At 46.3% G+C, this 20603-nt stretch overlaps 1 protein-coding gene across 1 annotated transcript in view; it reads right to left on the bottom strand.

Annotated features, from left to right (window-relative positions):
- Positions 1-293: 293 nt before the first annotated feature.
- Positions 294-20603, bottom strand: part of LOC109876489 (rho GTPase-activating protein 17-like) — a gene marked incomplete at its 5' end in the record, with an annotated part of 39659 nt that continues 19349 nt past the window's right edge. The window contains 14 exons of the mRNA XM_031816868.1: positions 294-682; positions 1727-1844; positions 1997-2088; positions 2459-2572; positions 2696-2776; positions 3085-3166; positions 6498-6609; positions 7559-7686; positions 8465-8546; positions 9023-9091; positions 14038-14155; positions 15063-15139; positions 15238-15349; positions 15773-15849. Coding sequence (XP_031672728.1) covers positions 367-682; positions 1727-1844; positions 1997-2088; positions 2459-2572; positions 2696-2776; positions 3085-3166; positions 6498-6609; positions 7559-7686; positions 8465-8546; positions 9023-9091; positions 14038-14155; positions 15063-15139; positions 15238-15349; positions 15773-15849 — 1578 coding nt within the window. The remainder of the gene's footprint in view (positions 683-1726; positions 1845-1996; positions 2089-2458; positions 2573-2695; positions 2777-3084; positions 3167-6497; positions 6610-7558; positions 7687-8464; positions 8547-9022; positions 9092-14037; positions 14156-15062; positions 15140-15237; positions 15350-15772; positions 15850-20603) is intronic.

The following is a 20603-nucleotide window of genomic DNA, read 5'->3' as shown; positions in this document are numbered from 1 at the left end:
GGTAGGAAGGCAGACACTTGAGGGAGCAGGACCAGCCCCCTGTCTGGGAAGGGATAGGACAATAGACAAGCACCAATAACAAAGCTGCTTCCTGGATCACTAGGAGAGGCCTTTCAAAAAACAGCTAAATCATTGGCTTTGGGACATCGGTTTGATTTACAGCATACTTGATTTCATTGGGTGTGATTACAACACACAGTATCAGCCTGCATAGAACAATATGGGACAAGCAAACACAAAGGTCAATGACAGAGTGAGTAGCTGTAGGTTGATCATCAGGATCGCCAGCAGGGCGGCGCGTAACCTTCTGGTTTCTGTTTGGCTGATTGGTGACGGGAGGGGAGGGACTCAGTTTCTGCTTCCTCCTTACCTATTCTCCTCAGCGCTGTGCTGGGTAAGAGGCAGAGGCTGCTGCCCTGTGGCCACCTGGACCTCTGGTGCCCCACCCTGACCCCACCCCCCCCCAGCCAGGCCAGGCTGGCCAGCCTCTGTACTCCCACACAGAGTTTGCTCCTGGGTCTGGGGCTCAGCCACAGGCTGGGTCTGGGTGACTCCTCCAGCCTCTGGCGGTGGTAGAGGGGGCTGGAAGGTGGGCGAAGAAGCATGATGGTGCTGTTTTCTATTTAGAGTGGCAGCTCTACGTGGGGTGGGGGTGGGGTCGCCCAGTTTGTTAGGAGCGGGGCTATACAGAGGGGAGAGGGGAGAGAGTGAGGGGTGAAGACACACCGATGACAACATCAGAGAGGTGAGAGACAGAGAGAGAGAGAGACCGAGAGGAGAGAGACAGACACAGAGACAGAGAGAGAGACCGAGAGGAGAGAGACAGACACAGAGACAGAGAGAGACAGAATGACAGAGACAGAGAGGAGAGAGACAGACACAGAGACAGAGACAGAGAGGAGAGACAGAGAGAGAGACAGAGAGGAGAGACAGAGAGACAGAATGACAGAGACAGACAAAGAGACAGGGACTGACAGAAAGACAGTTAAAAGAGAGACCACTCCAGAGAGAGAGAGAGAGAAGAATGAGGTATTAACCAAAGGCCTTTACTGAAGCAGAGATCACATGATTCTAGTTCAAGTGAGCTTTGAACTAGTGAACTTTGAGCTCCTTCCATTTCTTACAGCTTGACAACAGAATAGTGACAAAACACACAACCAGTAACCTAAAACCTAGGCTTTAATAGAGGTGGCATATAAGGGGTTCAACGTGTTAAACATTGTTTCCTATTTCAGAATGGTGACACAGCTTGATAAAAGTGTGATTCAATTCAAGACAAGTGAGGGTTAATCCTTATATCTCCTGAAACAATGTGTTAAATTTAAGAACAATTCTTAGGTGAATAAAAGTGTGCTTATTCATCACGTTCACCGCTGGCCTCGGTTTAAACACACATTTTATTGGTTTGTTTCTTCAATCATCTTACACATCGGTAATACTGTAGTGTTAAAACACACACAAACACATTAGAATGGACTTTCACAAACTGGGATTCTGGATTCACAAACTGTCTCCTAGGGTATAGCTTGGACTTTATTAAGAAGGCAGTGGTATTGGCTGTTCCTGCTCCCCAGCGGGCGTTTCCTTGACTGTGATGGACTCGTCAGCCACTACATAGAGGGCTGACACTGCCGCTGCCCCCCTGGACTCCTGCCTGGTCAGTGTCCGGGCATGGATGCTGAAACCTGGGCTGGGACGGGGGCTGCTACGGGGGTAGGACAGGTACCTGTCTTTGCGGGGAGTGTCCCCGTCCACCAGGCTTCCGGGGCGTCGCCTCTCGAAAGGGCCTGGGTCAGGTTCAGGGGTCATGGCCACAAACATGCCCGACACGTTAAAGTCCACGTCTGGTGAGAAGTGAAACACAGAGGTCAGCAAACAAGACAACAGGCATTTCCTGTTCTATGTCACGTGAGGAGTAACTTAGGAGTAACATAGTCACTTAGATAAAGACCTTCTGTAACACAATCCCTCCCAGGTTCAAGTAGAGGTCTCTTACCATCTGGGAAGAACCAGTCAGCGTGCTGAATGATGGGTTCTATGATGGCCACCACATGGACCGAGGTAGCAGCAGCCATCTCTGCCAGAGTCCTGAGGAAAGAGGTGGAGAGACAGAGATCAAGATCAATGAAACATCAAGCTAAATTAACTAATGTACAACACTACCAATGCTAATTGTTCACCTCAAATGAAGGGATGGATTTGTAGAAATAAGTAGACAGGGAAGCACAGCTAAGGTACACAATGGTCGCTTTTTGTAGACAGAAGGTGCTCTTTGGTAAAAGGGGTAAATGGGTCATCAAAAAGAAAGGAGGACCAAGGCACTTGAAAACAAAGATTCTAAATGTGTTATCTTTGTTTCCATTGAACATGCCATACAAATACAGGAAGTGTTATGAATTATATGAAGAGTGCCTTGGTCCTTTCTTTTTGATGCATGGGATGGATGTGTATTACTCACCCCTCAGTCTTGGACCAGAGCAGGTTGGGTCCCAGCACTATGGCGATGTTACTGGGAGTCATCTTATTCACCTCACTGTCCTGGGCCAGCTTGGCTAGGAACTTTACCAGATACCTGCAAACAAAATCCCAAATGGGGTATTGAACCATAGACCTTGTGTGCATCTCATAAATAAATCACTTTTGGGAGCATTTAATTCCAATGGTGGACGGTTATGTTTCCAACATTGACACTCACCTGAAGTTGGCCTTGTGGTTCTTTGGCAAACCGTCACATGCCACCCACAAAGCCTGAAGCCTCCTGTCTGGGTCAGACACACTGTACAACACAACATTACATACCCAAATAAGATGGTACAATGTCTCACAGTCTCTATAATAAACACTTGTTGGGTTTGGGTCGTATTCATTAGGGCACACCATAGCAAAACGCTTTGCAACGGAAAACACAAAAAACGATTCATTATTTGCCAAATCCGCGTTTCGTTCCGTTTTCTGCTGTTTTGTGCCTAGTGAATACGAGCATGGTCTTGAAAAGTGTTTCACTGCAGAGTGTGAAGAGTATATTCTCCAGTGTATTTGTGGACAGTGAATCATTGCGTACAGGTGGATATGTAGTATTCTTACTTGGAGGCTTGTGTCCACTCATCATACAGTGAGAAGGTCAAAAGGGGTTCAGGCAGCTCTCTGAGGTAGGACTTCAGAGCTCCTGGACAGAGACAACACAACCACACATATGGTTCATTATAGTACATGAACTGAATGGGGTTCAGGCAGCTCTCTGAGGTAGGACTTCAGGGCTCCTGGACAGAGACAACACAACCACAAATATGGTTCATTATAGTACATGAACTGAATGGGGTTCAGGCAGCTCTCTGAGGTAGGACTTCAGGGCTCCTGGACAGAGACAACACAACCACAAATATGGTTCATTATAGTACATGAACTGAATGGGGTTCAGGCAGCTCTCTGAGGTAGGACTTCAGAGCTCCTGGACAGAGACAACACAACCACAAATATGGTTCATTATAGTACATGAACTGAATGGGGTTCAGGCAGCTCTCTGAGGTAGGACTTCAGAGCTCCTGGACAGAGACAACACAACCACAAATATGGTTCATTATAGTACATGAACTGAATGGGGTTCAGGCAGCTCTCTGAGGTAGGACTTCAGAGCTCCTGGACAGAGACAACACAACCACAAATATGGTTCATTATAGTACATGAACTGAATGGGGTTCAGGCAGCTCTCTGAGGTAGGACTTCAGAGCTCCTGGACAGAGACAACACAACCACAAATATGGTTCATTATAGTACATGAACTGAATGGGGTTCAGGCAGCTCTCTGAGGTAGGACTTCAGAGCTCCTGGACAGAGACAACACAACCACAAATATGGTTCATTATAGTACATGAACTGAATGGGGTTCAGGCAGCTCTCTGAGGTAGGACTTCAGAGCTCCTGGACAGAGACAACACAACCACAAATATGGTTCATTATAGTACATGAACTGAATGGGGTTCAATTGTGCTTTTGGACGTAGTGGGACTGTCCTCCTAAAATCAAATCAAAGTGTATTTGTCACGTGCGCCAAATACAACAGGTGTAGACCTTACAGTGAAATGCTTACTTACAGGCCCTAACCAACAGGTGTAGACCTTACAGTGAAATGCTTACTTACAGGCCCTAACCAACAGGTGTAGACCTTACAGTGAAATGCTTACTTACAGGCCCTAACCAACAGGTGTAGACCTTACAGTGAAATGCTTACTTACAGGCCCTAACCAACAGGTGTAGACCTTACAGTGAAATGCTTACTTACAGGCCCTAACCAACAGGTGTAGACCTTACAGTGAAATGCTTACTTACAGGCCCTAACCAACAGGTGTAGACCTTACAGTGAAATGCTTACTTACAGGCCCTAACCAACAGGTGTAGACCTTACAGTGAAATGCTTACTTACAGGCCCTAACCAACAGGTGTAGACCTTACAGTGAAATGCTTACTTACAGGCCCTAACCAACAGGTGTAGACCTTACAGTGAAATGCTTACTTACAGGCCCTAACCAACAGGTGTAGACCTTACAGTGAAATGCTTACTTACAGGCCCTAACCAACAGGTGTAGACCTTACAGTGAAATGCTTACTTACAGGCCCTAACCAACAGTAAAACATGTAAGTAAACAAGAGGAAATAATTGAACAATAGATAAGCAAATAAAAAACAACAGTAAAAAGACAGAGAATAATAACAGTAGTGAGGCTATATACAGACACTGGTTAGTCCGGCTGATTGAGGTAGCATGTACATGTAGGGATGGTTAAAGTGACTATGCATATTTGATAAACAGAGTAGCAGCAGTGTAAAGAGGGGTTGGGACACACACACACACACACACACACACACACACACACACACAATGCAAATAGTCCGGGTAGCCATTTGAATACCTGTTCAGGAGTCTCATGGCTTGGGGGTAAAAGCTGTTGAGAAGGATTTTGGTCCTAGACTGGCAGTACGGTACCGCTTGCCTTGCGGTAGTAGAGAGAACAGTCTATGACTGGGGTGGGGTCTTTGACAATTTTTAGGGCCTTCCTCTGACACTGCCTGGTATAGAGATCCTGGATGGCAGGAAGCTTGGCCCCAGTGATGTACTGGGTCGTACCCTCTTTACGACTGTCTTGGTGTGCTTGGACAACTCTAGTTTGTTGGTGAAGTGGACACCAAGGAACTTGAAGCTTTCAACCTGCTCCACTACAGCCCCGTCGATGAGAATGGGGGCGTGCTCGGTCCTCCTTTTCCTGTAGTCCACAATCATCTCCTTAGTCTTGGTTACATTGAGGGATAGGTTATTATTCTTGGCACCACCTAGCCAGGTCTCTAACCTCCTTCCTATAGGCTGTCTCGTCGTTGTCGGTGATCAGGCCTACCACTGTTGTGTCGTCTGCAAACTTAATGATGGTGTTGGAGTTGTACCTGGCCACGCAGTCGTGGGTGAACAGGGAGTACAGGAGGGGACTGAGCACGCACCCCTGAGGGACTCCAGTGTTGTGGATCAGCATGGCAGATGTGTTGCTACCTACCCTCACCACCTGGGGGCAGCCCGTGAGGAAGTCCAGGATCCAGTTGCAGAGGGAGGTGTTTAGTCCCAGGATCCTTAGCTTAGTGATGAGCTTTGAGAGTACTATGGCGTTGAATCCTGAGTTGTAGTCAATGAACAGCATTCTCATGTAGGTATTCCTTTTGTCCAGGTGGGAAAGGGCAGTGTGGAGTGCAATAGAGATTGCATCATCTGTGGATCTGTTTGGGCGGTATGCAAATTGCAGTGGGTCTAGGGTTTCTGGGATAATGGTGTTGATGTGAGCAATTACCAGCCTTTCAAAGCTCTTCATGGCTATGGACTTGAGTGCCTCGGATCTGTAGTCATTTAGGCAGGTTGCCTTAGTGTTCTTGGGCACAGGGACTATGGTGGTCTGCTTGAAACATGTTGGTATTACTCAATCAGGGACATGTTGAAAATGACACCTGCCAGTTGGTCAGCACATGCCCGGAGTACACATCCTGGTAATCCGTCTGGCCCCGCAGGCTTGTGAATGTTGACCTGTTTAAAGGTCTTACTCACGTCGGCTACGGAGAGTGTGATCACACGGTTGTCCGGAACAGCTGATGCTCTCATGCATGCCTCAGTATTGCTTGCCTCGAAGCGAGAATAGAAGTGATTTCGCTCGTCTGGTAGGCTCATGTCACTGGGCAGCTAGCGGCTGTGCTTCCTGAGTGTCGGAGCCGGTGTAGTACGATTCAATCTTAGCCCGATGTTGGCGCTTTGCCTGTTTGATGGCTCGTCGGGAGGGCATAGCAGGATACATGATAATTTTCAACTCAAATATACACCACTGGACTGAATACGGTCTCAAATCCAAAGATTGCAGATTGTATTGTCTTCTACTCTGCACCCCCAAAATCAACCCCTGCATAGACTATTGAGAGTAAAGGGGAACGAAAACAACTTTAATGAGTTATGTAAGGGAAATGGGTCATACCAGCTACAGCATGGGGGTCGGAGTAAAACTCCTCTAACTGGGAGGTGGAACAGTCCAGCGCTGCCTTCAGCTTCTTTAGTTTGGAGGCCCCAGCAGCGATTCGGAACAGACCCTGAGAAGAGAGAGATATACTTTTAAAGTCTTAAAGTTTACAAATGTTTTTTTCTTCATAGAAAATTAGAACTGGTTCAACAAACTAACCACAGTTAGATACAAATATAAATGAGGAAAAATGCCAACTTGCATTGAATTGAGAAGCTCTTTGAGGGGGAAATGGATGTCTACTTTCTGTTCTAAAATTAGAGAAGGCCGTCTGGTTTTGGTATGACTGAGACAAGGAAGGAGGGAGAAAATAGATACCATCATATCACATCTAGAAATATGAGTCTTTGAGGTTGAGCGAAAGATATTTGCAACAACAGTTCTGACTGTATAAAAAGAAAGGAAAGTGTTACAGTTGAAAGCCTCCCTCCGAGGCACGAGGCTGGTTAACCAACCAAAGAACCAGACCACATCATCAGTACCAGACCGTAGGCTCTTACTCAGCATGTGTGTGAAATGGCAATTGCCTAGTCTTCTGTCTGTAACATGTTGGTCTTGATCATAAAGGAGTGGGTAGTTTGCTACACATTAGATATGGATAGGGTGACTTACCCTCAATAACTAGTAGTGAAATGAGACCTAGTGAGAAGCAATATAAAAACACTAGCCCAGGGTTACCCGACTGGCGGCCCGCGGTCCAAATGATTTGAATTGTCCTGAAAGACTGTAGAAACACCAGCAAATCAGCTCCAAGTGTTTTTCATTTTGGAAATCTGTTCCAAAGTATTCCCACACATAATGAAGAGATATACTACAATTGATCGTATACAAATGTAAGCAAGGTTTGAAATGATGTTTTAGTCCAATATTATATCTGTTTGGGCTTCTTGCGGTCAATCTGCAGTCTACAAATGATTTGTAATTCTATTCTGGCCCCCTGACCATCCACTCAAGAATAGATCTAGTTGATCCCTGCGCTAGTCCATTCTTTTCCTCATCATTGTCATGGTGATGGTTACCTCCTCCTTCATGCCAGTCTCCAGCAGCATCATGACACAGGCCTCTAAGGGCAGGGCGATCTCACGGTTACTCCTCTTCAGGTGCTCTTCCAGAGCCGTGCCGTACGCAGGCTTCTCCATCCATGAGTCTGTACACAGGGCACAACATGGCCGCCAGCGTAGGTCAGTTTCATTATCATGAACCGTATGTGAGGAAACAAAGATTCTGTTCTGACTGCTAGGTTATTCCTGTCATTTTAGAGCACGACTAACAGATGAACCGATTGCTCACTAATAACCAACTGCATCTTAGCACATGTCATTAATTGATCTGTTCCAGAGTGAGACCAGGGCCTCTATTCAAAAAGCGCTCAGAGTAGGACTGCTGATCTAGGATCAGTTTAGCCTTTCAGTTCATAATGAATCAGCTTTATACAGACAGGGGGATACCGGCCCAGATGTGACTGTAGATGTTAAGACAATAGAGCCATTTTCACTCAAATCTAATTTAACCTGATTCAATCTAATTCCTATTTCATTAAGTCAGAGAAAAACTGCTCATTAGCACCTCTTTGTTTTACTGCTAAGGAAATGAAGAGCCAAGACTTAACAAACCGACGCCAGTAAAGTCACTTAAGATTTTATATTTTTATATCAAACCTTTATCAGACTCGGTATCCTACTTAACATGACATGAACAGTTGGCTGTGCTTTGTGAATAGTGGCTTTGAAATGAAAGAGACTACTGGTTAGAGGTAAAACATATCTGACCAAGGTGATGCAGTCAGAACATTCATTGCATGAAGTGAGAAAGCATTTTGAATCAACATTCAGCTGAATTTATTCTTTCAGGGGAAAAACATTAATGTTTTGTATTTTATCAAAAAAAATTGTTAACAGGTTTTGATTCATTAAGGTTTCCTTTACCGTTCTGTGCCTGTATGGTCGGCAGGACTCCTTCCAGAGCAGCCAGAGACCTCCTGTGGTAGTCAGCCTGGGCCTCTACCAACTGATACACGTTCACATGGCATCACACACATTCACATGGCATCACACACGTTCACATGGCATCACACACATTCACATGGCATCACACACATTCACATGGCATCACACACATTCACATGGCATCACACACATTCACATGGCATCACACACATTCACATGGCATCACACACATTCACATGACATCACACACATTCACATGGCATCACACACATTCACATGGCATCACACACATTCACATGGCATCACACACATTCACATGGCATCACACACATTCACATGGCATCACACACATTTATATTGTATCACATTCAATTTATTCCAAATGCCACACATTAAATTCCCTGGGGGTCAAGAAAGTTATTCAATCCAATACTACCCTACTGTAAATTAACATTTCAAATGATGAGCTAATGTGGGTAAAATGTGATCTGAAGGAAATGATGATGTTATGATATAGTCAGGATGAAGGATACTCACAATAACATAGTATCGGGCGTAGTCGCCCTCCTTGGAGGAGAAGTTATACATGTCAGCAGACAGCTGGTCCTGAGGAAGGAAGACGTGAACATCAGCATCTTGTCCCTCTAAATGTGGTGTAGACCCACTTCTGATTGGGTCAGAAGTGGGTCTACATGACAAACCCCTGTCACAATAACCTTCTGTTCAAACCCGTCACAATAACCTTCTGTTCATACCCGTCACAATAACCTTCTGTTCAAACCCCTGTCACAATAACCTTCTGTTCATACCTGTCACAATAACCTTCTGTTCATACCTTTCACAATAACCTTCTGTTCATACCTGTCACAATAACCTTCTGTTCATACATGTCACAATAACCTTCTGGTCATACCCGTCACAATAACCTTCTGGTCATACCCGTCACAATAACCTTCTGTTCATACCCCCGTCACAATAACCTTCTGTTCAAACCCCTGTCACAATAACCTTCTGTTCATACCCGTCACAATAACCTTCTGTTCATACCCCCGTCACAATAACCTTCTGTTCAAACCCCCGTCACAATAACCTTCTGTTCATACCTGTCACAATAACCTTCTGTTCATACCCCTGTCACAATAACCTTCTGTTCATACCTGTCACAATAACCTTCTGTTCATACCCCTGTCACAATAACCTTCTGTTCATACCCCCGTCACAATAACTTTCTGTTCATACCCCCGTCACAATAACCTTCTGTTCATACCCCCGTCACAATAACCTTCTGTTCATACCCGTCACAATAACCTTCTGTTCATACCCATCACAATAACCTTCTGTTCATACCCCTGTCACAATAACCTTCTGTTCATACCCCTGTCACAATAACCTTCTGTTCATACCCCTGTCACAATAACCTTCTGTTCAAACCCCTGTCACAATAACCTTCTGTTCAAACCCCTGTCACAATAACCTTCTGTTCATACCTGTCACAATAACCTTCCGTTCATACCTGTCACAATAACCTTCTGTTCATACCCCCGTCACAATAACCTTCTGTTCATACCCGTCACAATAACCTTCTGTTCATACCCCCGTCACAATAACCCCCTGTTCATACCCCTGTCACAATAACCCCCTGTTCATACCCCTGTCACAATAACCCCCTGTTCATACCCCCGTCACAATAACCCCCTGTTCATACCCCTGTCACAATAACCCCCTGTTCATACCCCTGTCACAATAACCCTCTGTTCATACCCCTGTCACAATAACCCCCTGTTCATACCCCTGTCACAATAACCCTCTGTTCATACCCCTGTCACAATAACCCTCTGTTCATACCCGTCACAATAACCTTCTGTTCATACCCCCGTCACAATAACCCTCTGTTCATACCTGTCACAATAACCCCCTGTTCATACCTGTCACAATAACCCTCTGTTTAGCCAGGTCATCAGATGTGATCCTGTCATGATTAAGAAGCCTTAGCTGGAATATGCCGCCATCTTTTCAACTTTACCTCCAGTCATTAGAGCAGGAAGGTATTCCCAATGCCCCAAGGTCATCTAGGAATACTGGGAATATCAGGAGTGTGTGCTCTCATGCTGCCCTGTATTGTCCCTAGACTTTCCTTTATACTGAGTTTTTTCATAGTGCTGGAAACCTGCAAAATTCCCTGGAAACCTACTTCTACCACTTTGCCCTCCCATTACATCCTCTACTGTATGTGCATCACTTTGCCCTCCCATTACATCCTCTACTGTATGTGTACCACTTTGCCCTCCCATTACATCCTCTACTGTATGTGCATCACTTTGCCCTCCCATTACATCCTCTACTGTATGTGCATCACTTTGCCCTCCCATTACATCCTCTACTGTATGTGTACCACTTTGCCCTCCCATTACATCCTCTACTGTATGTGCATCACTTTGCCCTCCCATTACATCCTCTACTGTATGTGTACCACTTTGCCCTCCCATTACATCCTCTACTGTATGTGTACCACTTTGCCCTCCCATTACATCCTCTACTGTATGTGTACCACTTTGCCCTCCCATTACATCCTCTACTGTATGTGTACCACTTTGCCCTCCCATTACATCCTCTACTGTATGTGTACCACTTTGCCCTCCCATTACATCCTCTACTGTATGTGTACCACTTTGCCCTCCCATTACATCCTCTACTGTATGTGTACCACTTTGCCCTCCCATTACATCCTCTACTGTATGTGCATCACTTTGCCCACCCATTACATCCTCTACTGTATGTGTACCACTTTGCCCTCCCATTACATCCTCTACTGTATGTGTACCACTTTGCCCTCCCATTACATCCTCTACTGTATGTGCATCACTTTGCCCTCCCATTACATCCTCTACTGTATGTGTACCACTTTGCCCTCCCATTACATCCTCTACTGTATGTGTACCACTTTGCCCTCCCATTACATCCTCTACTGTATGTGCATCACTTTGCCCTCCCATTACATCCTCTACTGTATGTGCATCACTTTGCCCTCCCATTACATCCTCTACTGTATGTGTACCACTTTGCCCTCCCATTACATCCTCTACTGTATGTGCATCACTTTGCCCACCCATTACATCCTCTACTGTATGTGTACCACTTTGCCCTCCCATTACATCCTCTACTGTATGTGTACCACTTTGCCCTCCCATTACATCCTCTACTGTATGTGCATCACTTTGCCCTCCCATTACATCCTCTACTGTATGTGTACCACTTTGCCCTCCCATTACATCCTCTACTGTATGTGTACCACTTTGCCCTCCCATTACATCCTCTACTGTATGTGCATCACTTTGCCCTCCCATTACATCCTCTACTGTATGTGCATCACTTTGCCCTCCCATTACATCCTCTACTGTATGTGTACCACTTTGCCCTCCCATTACATCCTCTACTGTATGTGTACCACTTTGCCCTCCCATTACATCCTCTACTGTATGTGTACCACTATGCCCACCCATTACATCCTCTACTGTATGTGTACCACTTTGCCCTCCCATTACATCCTCTACTGTATGTGTACCACTTTGCCCTCCCATTACATCCTCTACTGTATGTGCATCACTTGCCCTCCCATTACATCCTCTACTGTATGTGTACCACTTTGCCCTCCCATTACATCCTCTACTGTATGTGTACCACTTTGCCCTCCCATTACATCCTCTACTGTATGTGTACCACTTTGCCCTCCCATTACATCCTCTACTGTATGTGTACCACTTTGCCCTCCCATTACATCCTCTACTGTATGTGTACCACTTTGCCCTCCCATTACATCCTCTACTGTATGTGCATCACTTTGCCCTCCCATTACATCCTCTACTGTATGTGCATCACTTTGCCCTCCCATTACATCCTCTACTGTATGTGTACCACTTTGCCCTCCCATTACATCCTCTACTGTATGTGTACCACTTTGCCCTCCCATTACATCCTCTACTGTATGTGCATCACTTTGCCCTCCCATTACATCCTCTACTGTATGTGCATCACTTTGCCCTCCCATTACATCCTCTACTGTATGTGCATCACTTTGCCCTCCCATTACATCCTCTACTGTATGTGTACCACTTTGCCCTCCCATTACATCCTCTACTGTATGTGTACCACTTTGCCCTCCCATTACATCCTCTACTGTATGTGTACCACTTTGCCCTCCCATTACATCCTCTACTGTATGTGCATCACTTTGCCCTCCCATTACATCCTCTACTGTATGTGCATCACTTTGCCCTCCCATTACATCCTCTACTGTATGTGTACCACTTTGCCCTCCCATTACATCCTCTACTGTATGTGCATCACTTTGCCCACCCATTACATCCTCTACTGTATGTGTACCACTTTGCCCTCCCATTACATCCTCTACTGTATGTGTACCACTTTGCCCTCCCATTACATCCTCTACTGTATGTGCATCACTTTGCCCTCCCATTACATCCTCTACTGTATGTGTACCACTTTGCCCTCCCATTACATCCTCTACTGTATGTGTACCACTTTGCCCTCCCATTACATCCTCTACTGTATGTGCATCACTTTGCCCTCCCATTACATCCTCTACTGTATGTGCATCACTTTGCCCTCCCATTACATCCTCTACTGTATGTGTACCACTTTGCCCTCCCATTACATCCTCTACTGTATGTGTACCACTTTGCCCTCCCATTACATCCTCTACTGTATGTGTACCACTATGCCCACCCATTACATCCTCTACTGTATGTGTACCACTTTGCCCTCCCATTACATCCTCTACTGTATGTGTACCACTTGCCCTCCCATTACATCCTCTACTGTATGTGCATCACTTTGCCCTCCCATTACATCCTCTACTGTATGTGTACCACTTTGCCCTCCCATTACATCCTCTACTGTATGTGTACCACTTTGCCCTCCCATTACATCCTCTACTGTATGTGTACCACTTTGCCCTCCCATTACATCCTCTACTGTATGTGTACCACTTTGCCCTCCCATTACATCCTCTACTGTATGTGTACCACTTTGCCCTCCCATTACATCCTCTACTGTATGTGCATCACTTTGCCCTCCCATTACATCCTCTACTGTATGTGCATCACTTTGCCCTCCCATTACATCCTCTACTGTATGTGCATCACTTTGCCCTCCCATTACATCCTCTACTGTATGTGTACCACTTTGCCCTCCCATTACATCCTCTACTGTATGTGCATCACTTTGCCCTCCCATTACATCCTCTACTGTATGTGTACCACTTTGCCCTCCCATTACATCCTCTACTGTATGTGTACCACTTTGCCCTCCCATTACATCCTCTCCCTTAAATGATAAATGATATCAGTTCAATACACTATGAAAGTAAATACATGTTGACATGATTTCAGTGGAGACACTTGATATGGTGAATCAATCTGTAAAAAACAGCTGTTCTGTTTTTATCCCAAATCAATCTATAAAACAACAGCGTTTCTCCAGAGTCTTGTTACTACAGTATGCATGTTGCTAGCGATGAATACTACCTACAGTACCTTACACATCTCCACTTTGTTCAGGGCCTCGTCCATCTCGTCTTTGAGAGTCTCAACCTTGGCGGCCGTGGCCTGGTAGTTGGTGGAAAAGTGAATAGACTTGCTTGCCTGCAACCACCTGGAACAAAAATAAAATATAATGGAGATGTGGAACTTTGTCTCATCTATGTGTGAACATAGATCTTTACTTGAGAAATGCACATACAACTTTTGCAAAATAAAAACATGTATTTGGCATAGCTTTATTTTTGGGGTTCTAGTCCAGTAGCTGGCTCTGGGGTTCTAGTCCAGTAGCTGGCTCTGGGGTTCTAGTCCAGTAGCTGGCTCTGGGGTTCTAGTCCAGTAGCTGGCTCTGGGTTTTAAATTTTTTATTTTTTATACCTTTATTTTACTAGGCAAGACAGTTAAGAACAAATTCTTATTTTCAATGACGGCCTAGGAACAGTGGGTTAACTGCCTGTTCAAGGGCAGAACGACAGATTTGTACCTTGTCAGCTCGGGGATTTGAACTTGCAACCTTTCGGTTACTAGTCCAATGCTCTAACCACTAGGCTACACTGCCGCCCCGGTTCTAGTCCAGTAGCTGGCTCTGGGGTTCTAGTCCAGTAGCTGGCTCTGGGGTTCTAGTCCAGTAGCTAGCTCTGGGGTTCTAGTCCAGTAGCTAGCTCTGGGGTTCTAGTCCAGTAGCTGGCTCTGGGGTTCTAGTCCAGTAGCTGGCTCTGGGGTTCTAGTCCAGTAGCTGGCTCTGGGGTTCTAGTCCAGTAGCTGGCTCTGGGGTTCTAGTCCAGTAGCTGGCTCTGGGGTTCTAGTCCAGTAGCTGGCTCTGGGGTTCTAGTCCAGTAGCTGGCTCTGGGGTTCTAGTCCAGTGACTGGCTCTGGGGTTCTAGTCCAGTAACTGGCTCTGGGGATCTAGTCCAGTAGCTGGCTCTGGGGTTCTAGTCCAGTAGCTGGCTCTGGGGTTCTAATACAGTACCTGGCTCTGGGGTTCTAGTCTAGTAACTGGCTCTGGGGTTCTAGTAGAGTACCTGGCTCTGGCTGAGTCATAGTCTAGGACTAGCTTAGCCAGCTGTTTCCTCTGTCTCAGGATGTTGGGAATGTCCACCTGGGTAGGTATAGGAGAGATCATAAATGGTGTCATTATGATTAGTATGCTCAGTGTTATCAATGCCAGGGTAAGATATGGAGAGTGTTGGTGGTCACCTCTGCTAGCTGGTTGAGAGGTTCCAGGATGTCTCTCTCTAGCTGCACCTCGTGTTGCATCAGCTCAGACGCTAGTCTGCTCTCTGCCTCCCCACACACATCCATCATCTTACTGCCACACACACACACACACACACACACACACACACACACACACACACACACACACACACAGATTAACAGAGAGAAAGAGAGAGACCGTTATCACCGTGAAGCTGAGAGTAATATGTATTGTAGGAATACCACAAACACATTTGGGGCCTTTTAAACAACCATATCCATCCCTGTATAACTAACTCTCACTAGTTTAGTCCTGGGATCTCATCATGTTCTGTGCTTATGGACTAACTTCCCTAACTGAATCTTTCTGAATCTGCATGTTGAACATGTAGAAACCATGTTCAAACCATAGATATCATTGTCTGGTTTGCCAAACACAGATGTAGCCTGGTCTTGACCTAAGAAGCATGGAGAATCTCCATTGTACCTGGGAAACCAGCCCCATACATGTCTTCTGTCATTGCTCCACACTCACCCAATCAGTGACTCCTCCCCCAGCTGGCTTCCTCCATCCTGCATGGCCTGGGACAGCGCTGTCAGAGGGAGCTTTTTCTGTGGCAGGAAATACAAGGCATCATGGGATTTGTAGTTATATTGCTCAACACAAGACATGTTACTGTATCATCTTTCATCTCGGACACCCAGAACTAAAATGTTGTATTATGCGTCAGATGCTCTAAGTTCTGGGGGGAGACGTGTTAGAAAATATACTAATGAGACTAGCGAAGTGTCCACCCCTCGAAACACAAACTCTCAGCCAGTTCTGGGCAAGTCTATTTGGAATTATAAAGGTCCATGTATCGAACACGAGATAAGGAGACAATTCTGCAGTGAAAGTAATGACAGTAATGCCAGTCATATCAGTAATGTTGCATCACTGGGGCGGGTCTGGCTAACAGAGGATTGGAAAGATAGTGGAGTATTTGGAGAGGCCTACTCCACATCTGTCCTCTATTTACTGAGACATGCTGTGCAGTGATTGCAGAGGAGAGAGAACATTGAGATGACGGCTAACTTGGGGAACTTCTCTAGCGCTCAAACCCTACCATGAAATAACTCAAAATTACATTAATTGCACATCTTTCATTGACATTAGTATATGGTTCATGTGGATGTCTGAGTTCGAGGTAAGAGCTGTTCACAACACTTCTCCCTGAGAAGGAGGAGAGGTAAAGAAGTAAAGATAGAAGAGGAGAGGGTGAGAAGGAGAGGTAGAGAAGGAGAGGTAGAGAAGGAGAGATACAAGAGGAGAGGTAAAGAAGGAAAGATAGAAGAGGAGAGGGTGAGAAGGAGAGGTAGAGAAGGAGAGGTAGAGAAGGAGAGGTAGAGAAGGAGAGATACAAGAGGAGAGGTAAAGAAGGAAAGATAGAAGAGGAGAGGGTGAGAAGGAGAGGTAGAGAAGGAGAGGTAGAGAAGGAGAGATACAAGAGGAGAGGGTGAGAACGAGAGGGTGAGAAGGAGAGGTAGAGATGGAGAGATACAAGAGGAGAGGGTGAGAAGGAGAGAGTGAGAAGGAGAGATACAAGAGGAGAGGTAAAGAAGGAAAGATAGAAGAGGAGAGGGTGAGAAGGAGAGGGTGAGAAGGAGAGGTAGAGAAGGAGAGGTAGAGAAGGAGAGATACAAGAGGAGGGGGTGAGAAGGAGAGGTAGAGAAGGAGAGGTAGAGAAGGAGAGATACAAGAGGAGAGGGTGAGAACGAGAGGGTGAGAAGGAGAGGTAGAGAAGGAGAGGTAGAGAAGGAGAGATACAAGAGGAGAGGGGTGAGAAGGAGAGGTAGAGAAGGAGAGGTAGAGAAGGAGAGATACAAGAGGAGAGGGTGAGAAGGAGAGAGTGAGAAGGAGAGATACAAGAGGAGAGGTAAAGAAGGAAAGATAGAAGAGGAGAGGGTGAGAAGGAGAGGTAGAGAAGGAGAGATACAAGAGGAGAGGGTGAGAAGGAGAGAGTGAGAAGGAGAGATACAAGAGGAGAGGTAAAGAAGGAAAGATAGAAGAGGAGAGGGTGAGAAGGAGAGGGTGAGAAGGAGAGGTAGAGAAGGAGAGGTAGAGAAGGAGAGATACAAGAGGAGAGGGTGAGAAGGAGAGGTAGAGAAGGATAGGTAGAGAAGGAGAGATACAAGAGGAGAGGTAAAGAAGGAAAGATAGAAGAGGAGAGGGTGAGAAGGAGAGGGTGAGAAGGAGAGGTAGAGAAGGAGAGGTAGAGAAGGAGAGATACAAGAGGAGAGGGTGAGAAGGAGAGGTAGAGAAGGATAGGTAGAGAAGGAGAGATACAAGAGGAGAGGTAAAGAAGGAAAGATAGAAGAGGAGAGGGTGAGAAGGAGAGGGTGAGAAGGAGAGGTAGAGAAGGAGAGATACAAGAGGAGAGGGTGAGAGGGTGAGAACGAGAGGGTGAGAAGGAGAGGTAGAGAAGGAGAGGTAGAGAAGGAGAGATACAAGAGGAGAGGGTGAGAAGGAGAGGTAGAGAAGGAAAGATAGAAGAGGGGAGGGTGAGAAGGAGAGGTAGAGAAGGAGAGATCTAAGAGGAGAGAGTGAGAAGGAGAGGTAGAGAAGGAAAGATAGAAGAGGGGAGGGTGAGAAGGAGAGGTAGAGAAGGAGAGATCTAAGAGGAGAGAGTGAGAAGGAGAGGTAGAGAAGGAGAGAGAAGAGGAGGGGGGAGAAGGTGAGGTAGAGAAGGAGAGAGAAGAGGAGAGGGTGAGAAGGAGAGAGAAGATGAGGGTGAGAAGAAGAGGAAGAGAAGGAAAGATAGAAGAGGAGAGGGTGAGAAGGAGAGGTAGAGAAGGAGAGATACAAGAGGAGAGGGTGAGAAGGAGAGGTAGAGAAGGAGAGATACAAGAGGAGAGGGTGAGAAGGAGAGGTAGAGAAGGAGAGATACAAGAGGAGAGGGTGAGAAGGAGAGGTAGAGAAGGAGAGATACAAGAGGAGAGGGTGAGAAGGAGAGGTAGAGAAGGAGAGGTAGAGAAGGAGAGATACAAGAGGAGAGGGTGAGAAGGAGAGGTAGAGAAGGAGAGATACAAGAGGAGAGGGTGAGAAGGAGAGGTAGAGAAGGAAAGATAGAAGAGGGGAGGGTGAGAAGGAGAGGTAGAGAAGGAGAGATCTAAGAGGAGAGAGTGAGAAGGAGAGGTAGAGAAGGAAAGATAGAAGAGGGGAGGGTGAGAAGGAGAGGTAGAGAAGGAGAGATCTAAGAGGAGAGAGTGAGAAGGAGAGGTAGAGAAGGAGAGAGAAGAGGAGGGGGGAGAAGGTGAGGTAGAGAAGGAGAGAGAAGAGGAGAGGGTGAGAAGGAGAGAGAAGATGAGGGTGAGAAGAAGAGGAAGAGAAGGAAAGATAGAAGAGGAGAGGGTGAGAAGGAGAGGTAGAGAAGGAGAGATCTAAGAGGAGAGAGTGAGAAATGAGAGGTAGAGAAGGAGAGAGAAGAGGAGGGGGAGAGGTGAGGTAGAGAAGGAGAGAGAAGAGGGAGAGGGTGAGAAGGAGAGAGAAGATGAGGGTGAGAGAAGAGGAAGAGAAGGAAAGATAGAAGAGGAGAGGGTGAGAAGGAGAAGGTAGAGAAGGAGAGATACAGAGGAGAGGGTGAGAAGGAGAGGTAGAGAAGGAGAGATACAAGAGGAGAGGGTGAGAAGGAGAGGTAGAGAAGGAGAGATACAAGAGGAGAGGGTGAGAAGGAGAGGTAGAGAAGGAGAGATACAAGAGGAGAGGGTGAGAAGGAGAGGTAGAGAAGGAGAGGTAGAGGAAGGAGAGATACAAAGAGAGGAAGAGGGTGAGAAGGAGAGGTAGAGAAGGAGAGATACAAGAGGAGAGGGTGAGAAGGAGAGGTAGAGAAGGAAAGATAGAAGAGGGGAGGGTGAGAAGGAGAGGTAGAGAAGGAGAGATCTAAGAGGAGAGAGTGAGAAGGAGAGGTAGAGAAGGAAAGATAGAAGAGGGGAGGGTGAGAAGGAGAGGTAGAGAAGGAGAGATCTAAGAGGAGAGAGTGAGAAGGAGAGGTAGAGAAGGAGAGAGAAGAGGAGGGGGGAGAAGGTGAGGTAGAGAAGGAGAGAGAAGAGGAGAGGGTGAGAAGGAGAGAGAAGATGAGGGTGAGAAGAAGAGGAAGAGAAGGAAAGATAGAAGAGGAGAGGGTGAGAAGGAGAGGTAGAGAAGGAGAGATACAAGAGGAGAGGGTGAGAAGGAGAGGTAGAGAAGGAGAGATACAAGAGGAGAGGGTGAGAAGGAGAGGTAGAGAAGGAGAGATACAAGAGGAGAGGGTGAGAAGGAGAGGTAGAGAAGGAGAGATACAAGAGGAGAGGGTGAGAAGGAGAGGTAGAGAAGGAGAGGTAGAGAAGGAGAGATACAAGAGGAGAGGGTGAGAACGCGAGGGTGAGAAGGAGAGGTAGAGAAGGAGAGGTAGAGAAGGAGAGATACAAGAGGAGAGGGTGAGAAGGAGAGAGTGAGAAGGAGAGATACAAGAGGAGAGGTAAAGAAGGAAAGATAGAAGAGGAGAGGGTGAGAAGGAGAGGGTGAGAAGGAGAGGTAGAGAAGTTGAGGTAGAGAAGGAGAAGTAGAGAAGGAGAGATACAAGAGGAGAGGGTGAGAAGGAGAGAGTGAGAAGGAGAGACAAGAGGAGAGGTAAAGAAGGAAAGGTAGAAGAGGAGAGGGTGAGAAGGAGAGGTAGAGAAGGAGAGATACAAGAGGAGAGGGTGAGAAGGAGAGGTAGAGAAGGAGAGGTAGAGAATGAGAGATACAAGAGGAGAGGGTGAGAAGGAGAGAGTGAGAAGGAGAGATACAAGAGGAGAGGTAAAGAAGGAAAGATAGAAGAGGAGAGGGTGAGAAGGAGAGGTAGAGAAGGAGAGATACAAGAGGAGAGGGTGAGAAGGAGAGAGTGAGAAGAGAGATACAAGAGGAGAGGTAAAGAAGGAAAGATAGAAGAGGAGAGGGTGAGAAGGAGAGGTAGAGAAGGAGAGATACAAGAGGAGAGGGTGAGAAGGAGAGGTAGAGAAGGAGAGGTAGAGAAGGAGAGATACAAGAGGAGAGGGTGAGAAGGAGAGAGTGAGAAGGAGAGATACAAGAGGAGAGGTAAAGAAGGAAAGATAGAAGAGGAGAGGGTGAGAAGGAGAGGTAGAGAAGGAGAGATACAAGAGGAGAGGTAAAGAAGGAAAGATAGAAGAGGAGAGGGTGAGAAGGAGAGGGTGAGAAGGAGAGGTAGAGAAGGAGAGGTAGAGAAGGAGAGATACAAGAGGAGAGGGTGAGAAGGAGAGGTAGAGAAGGAGAGTAGAGAAGAGAGATACAAGAGAGAGGGTGAGAACGAGAGGAGTGAGAAGGAGAGGTAGAGAAGGAGAGGTAGAGA

The sequence above is a fragment of the Oncorhynchus kisutch genome, unplaced genomic scaffold, assembly GCF_002021735.2.
Source record: "Oncorhynchus kisutch isolate 150728-3 unplaced genomic scaffold, Okis_V2 scaffold887, whole genome shotgun sequence".
Classification (NCBI taxonomy): Eukaryota; Metazoa; Chordata; class Actinopteri; order Salmoniformes; family Salmonidae; genus Oncorhynchus; species Oncorhynchus kisutch.
The sequence above is the reverse complement of the archived record's forward strand: the minus strand, read 5'-3'. Positions and strand labels throughout refer to the sequence as shown.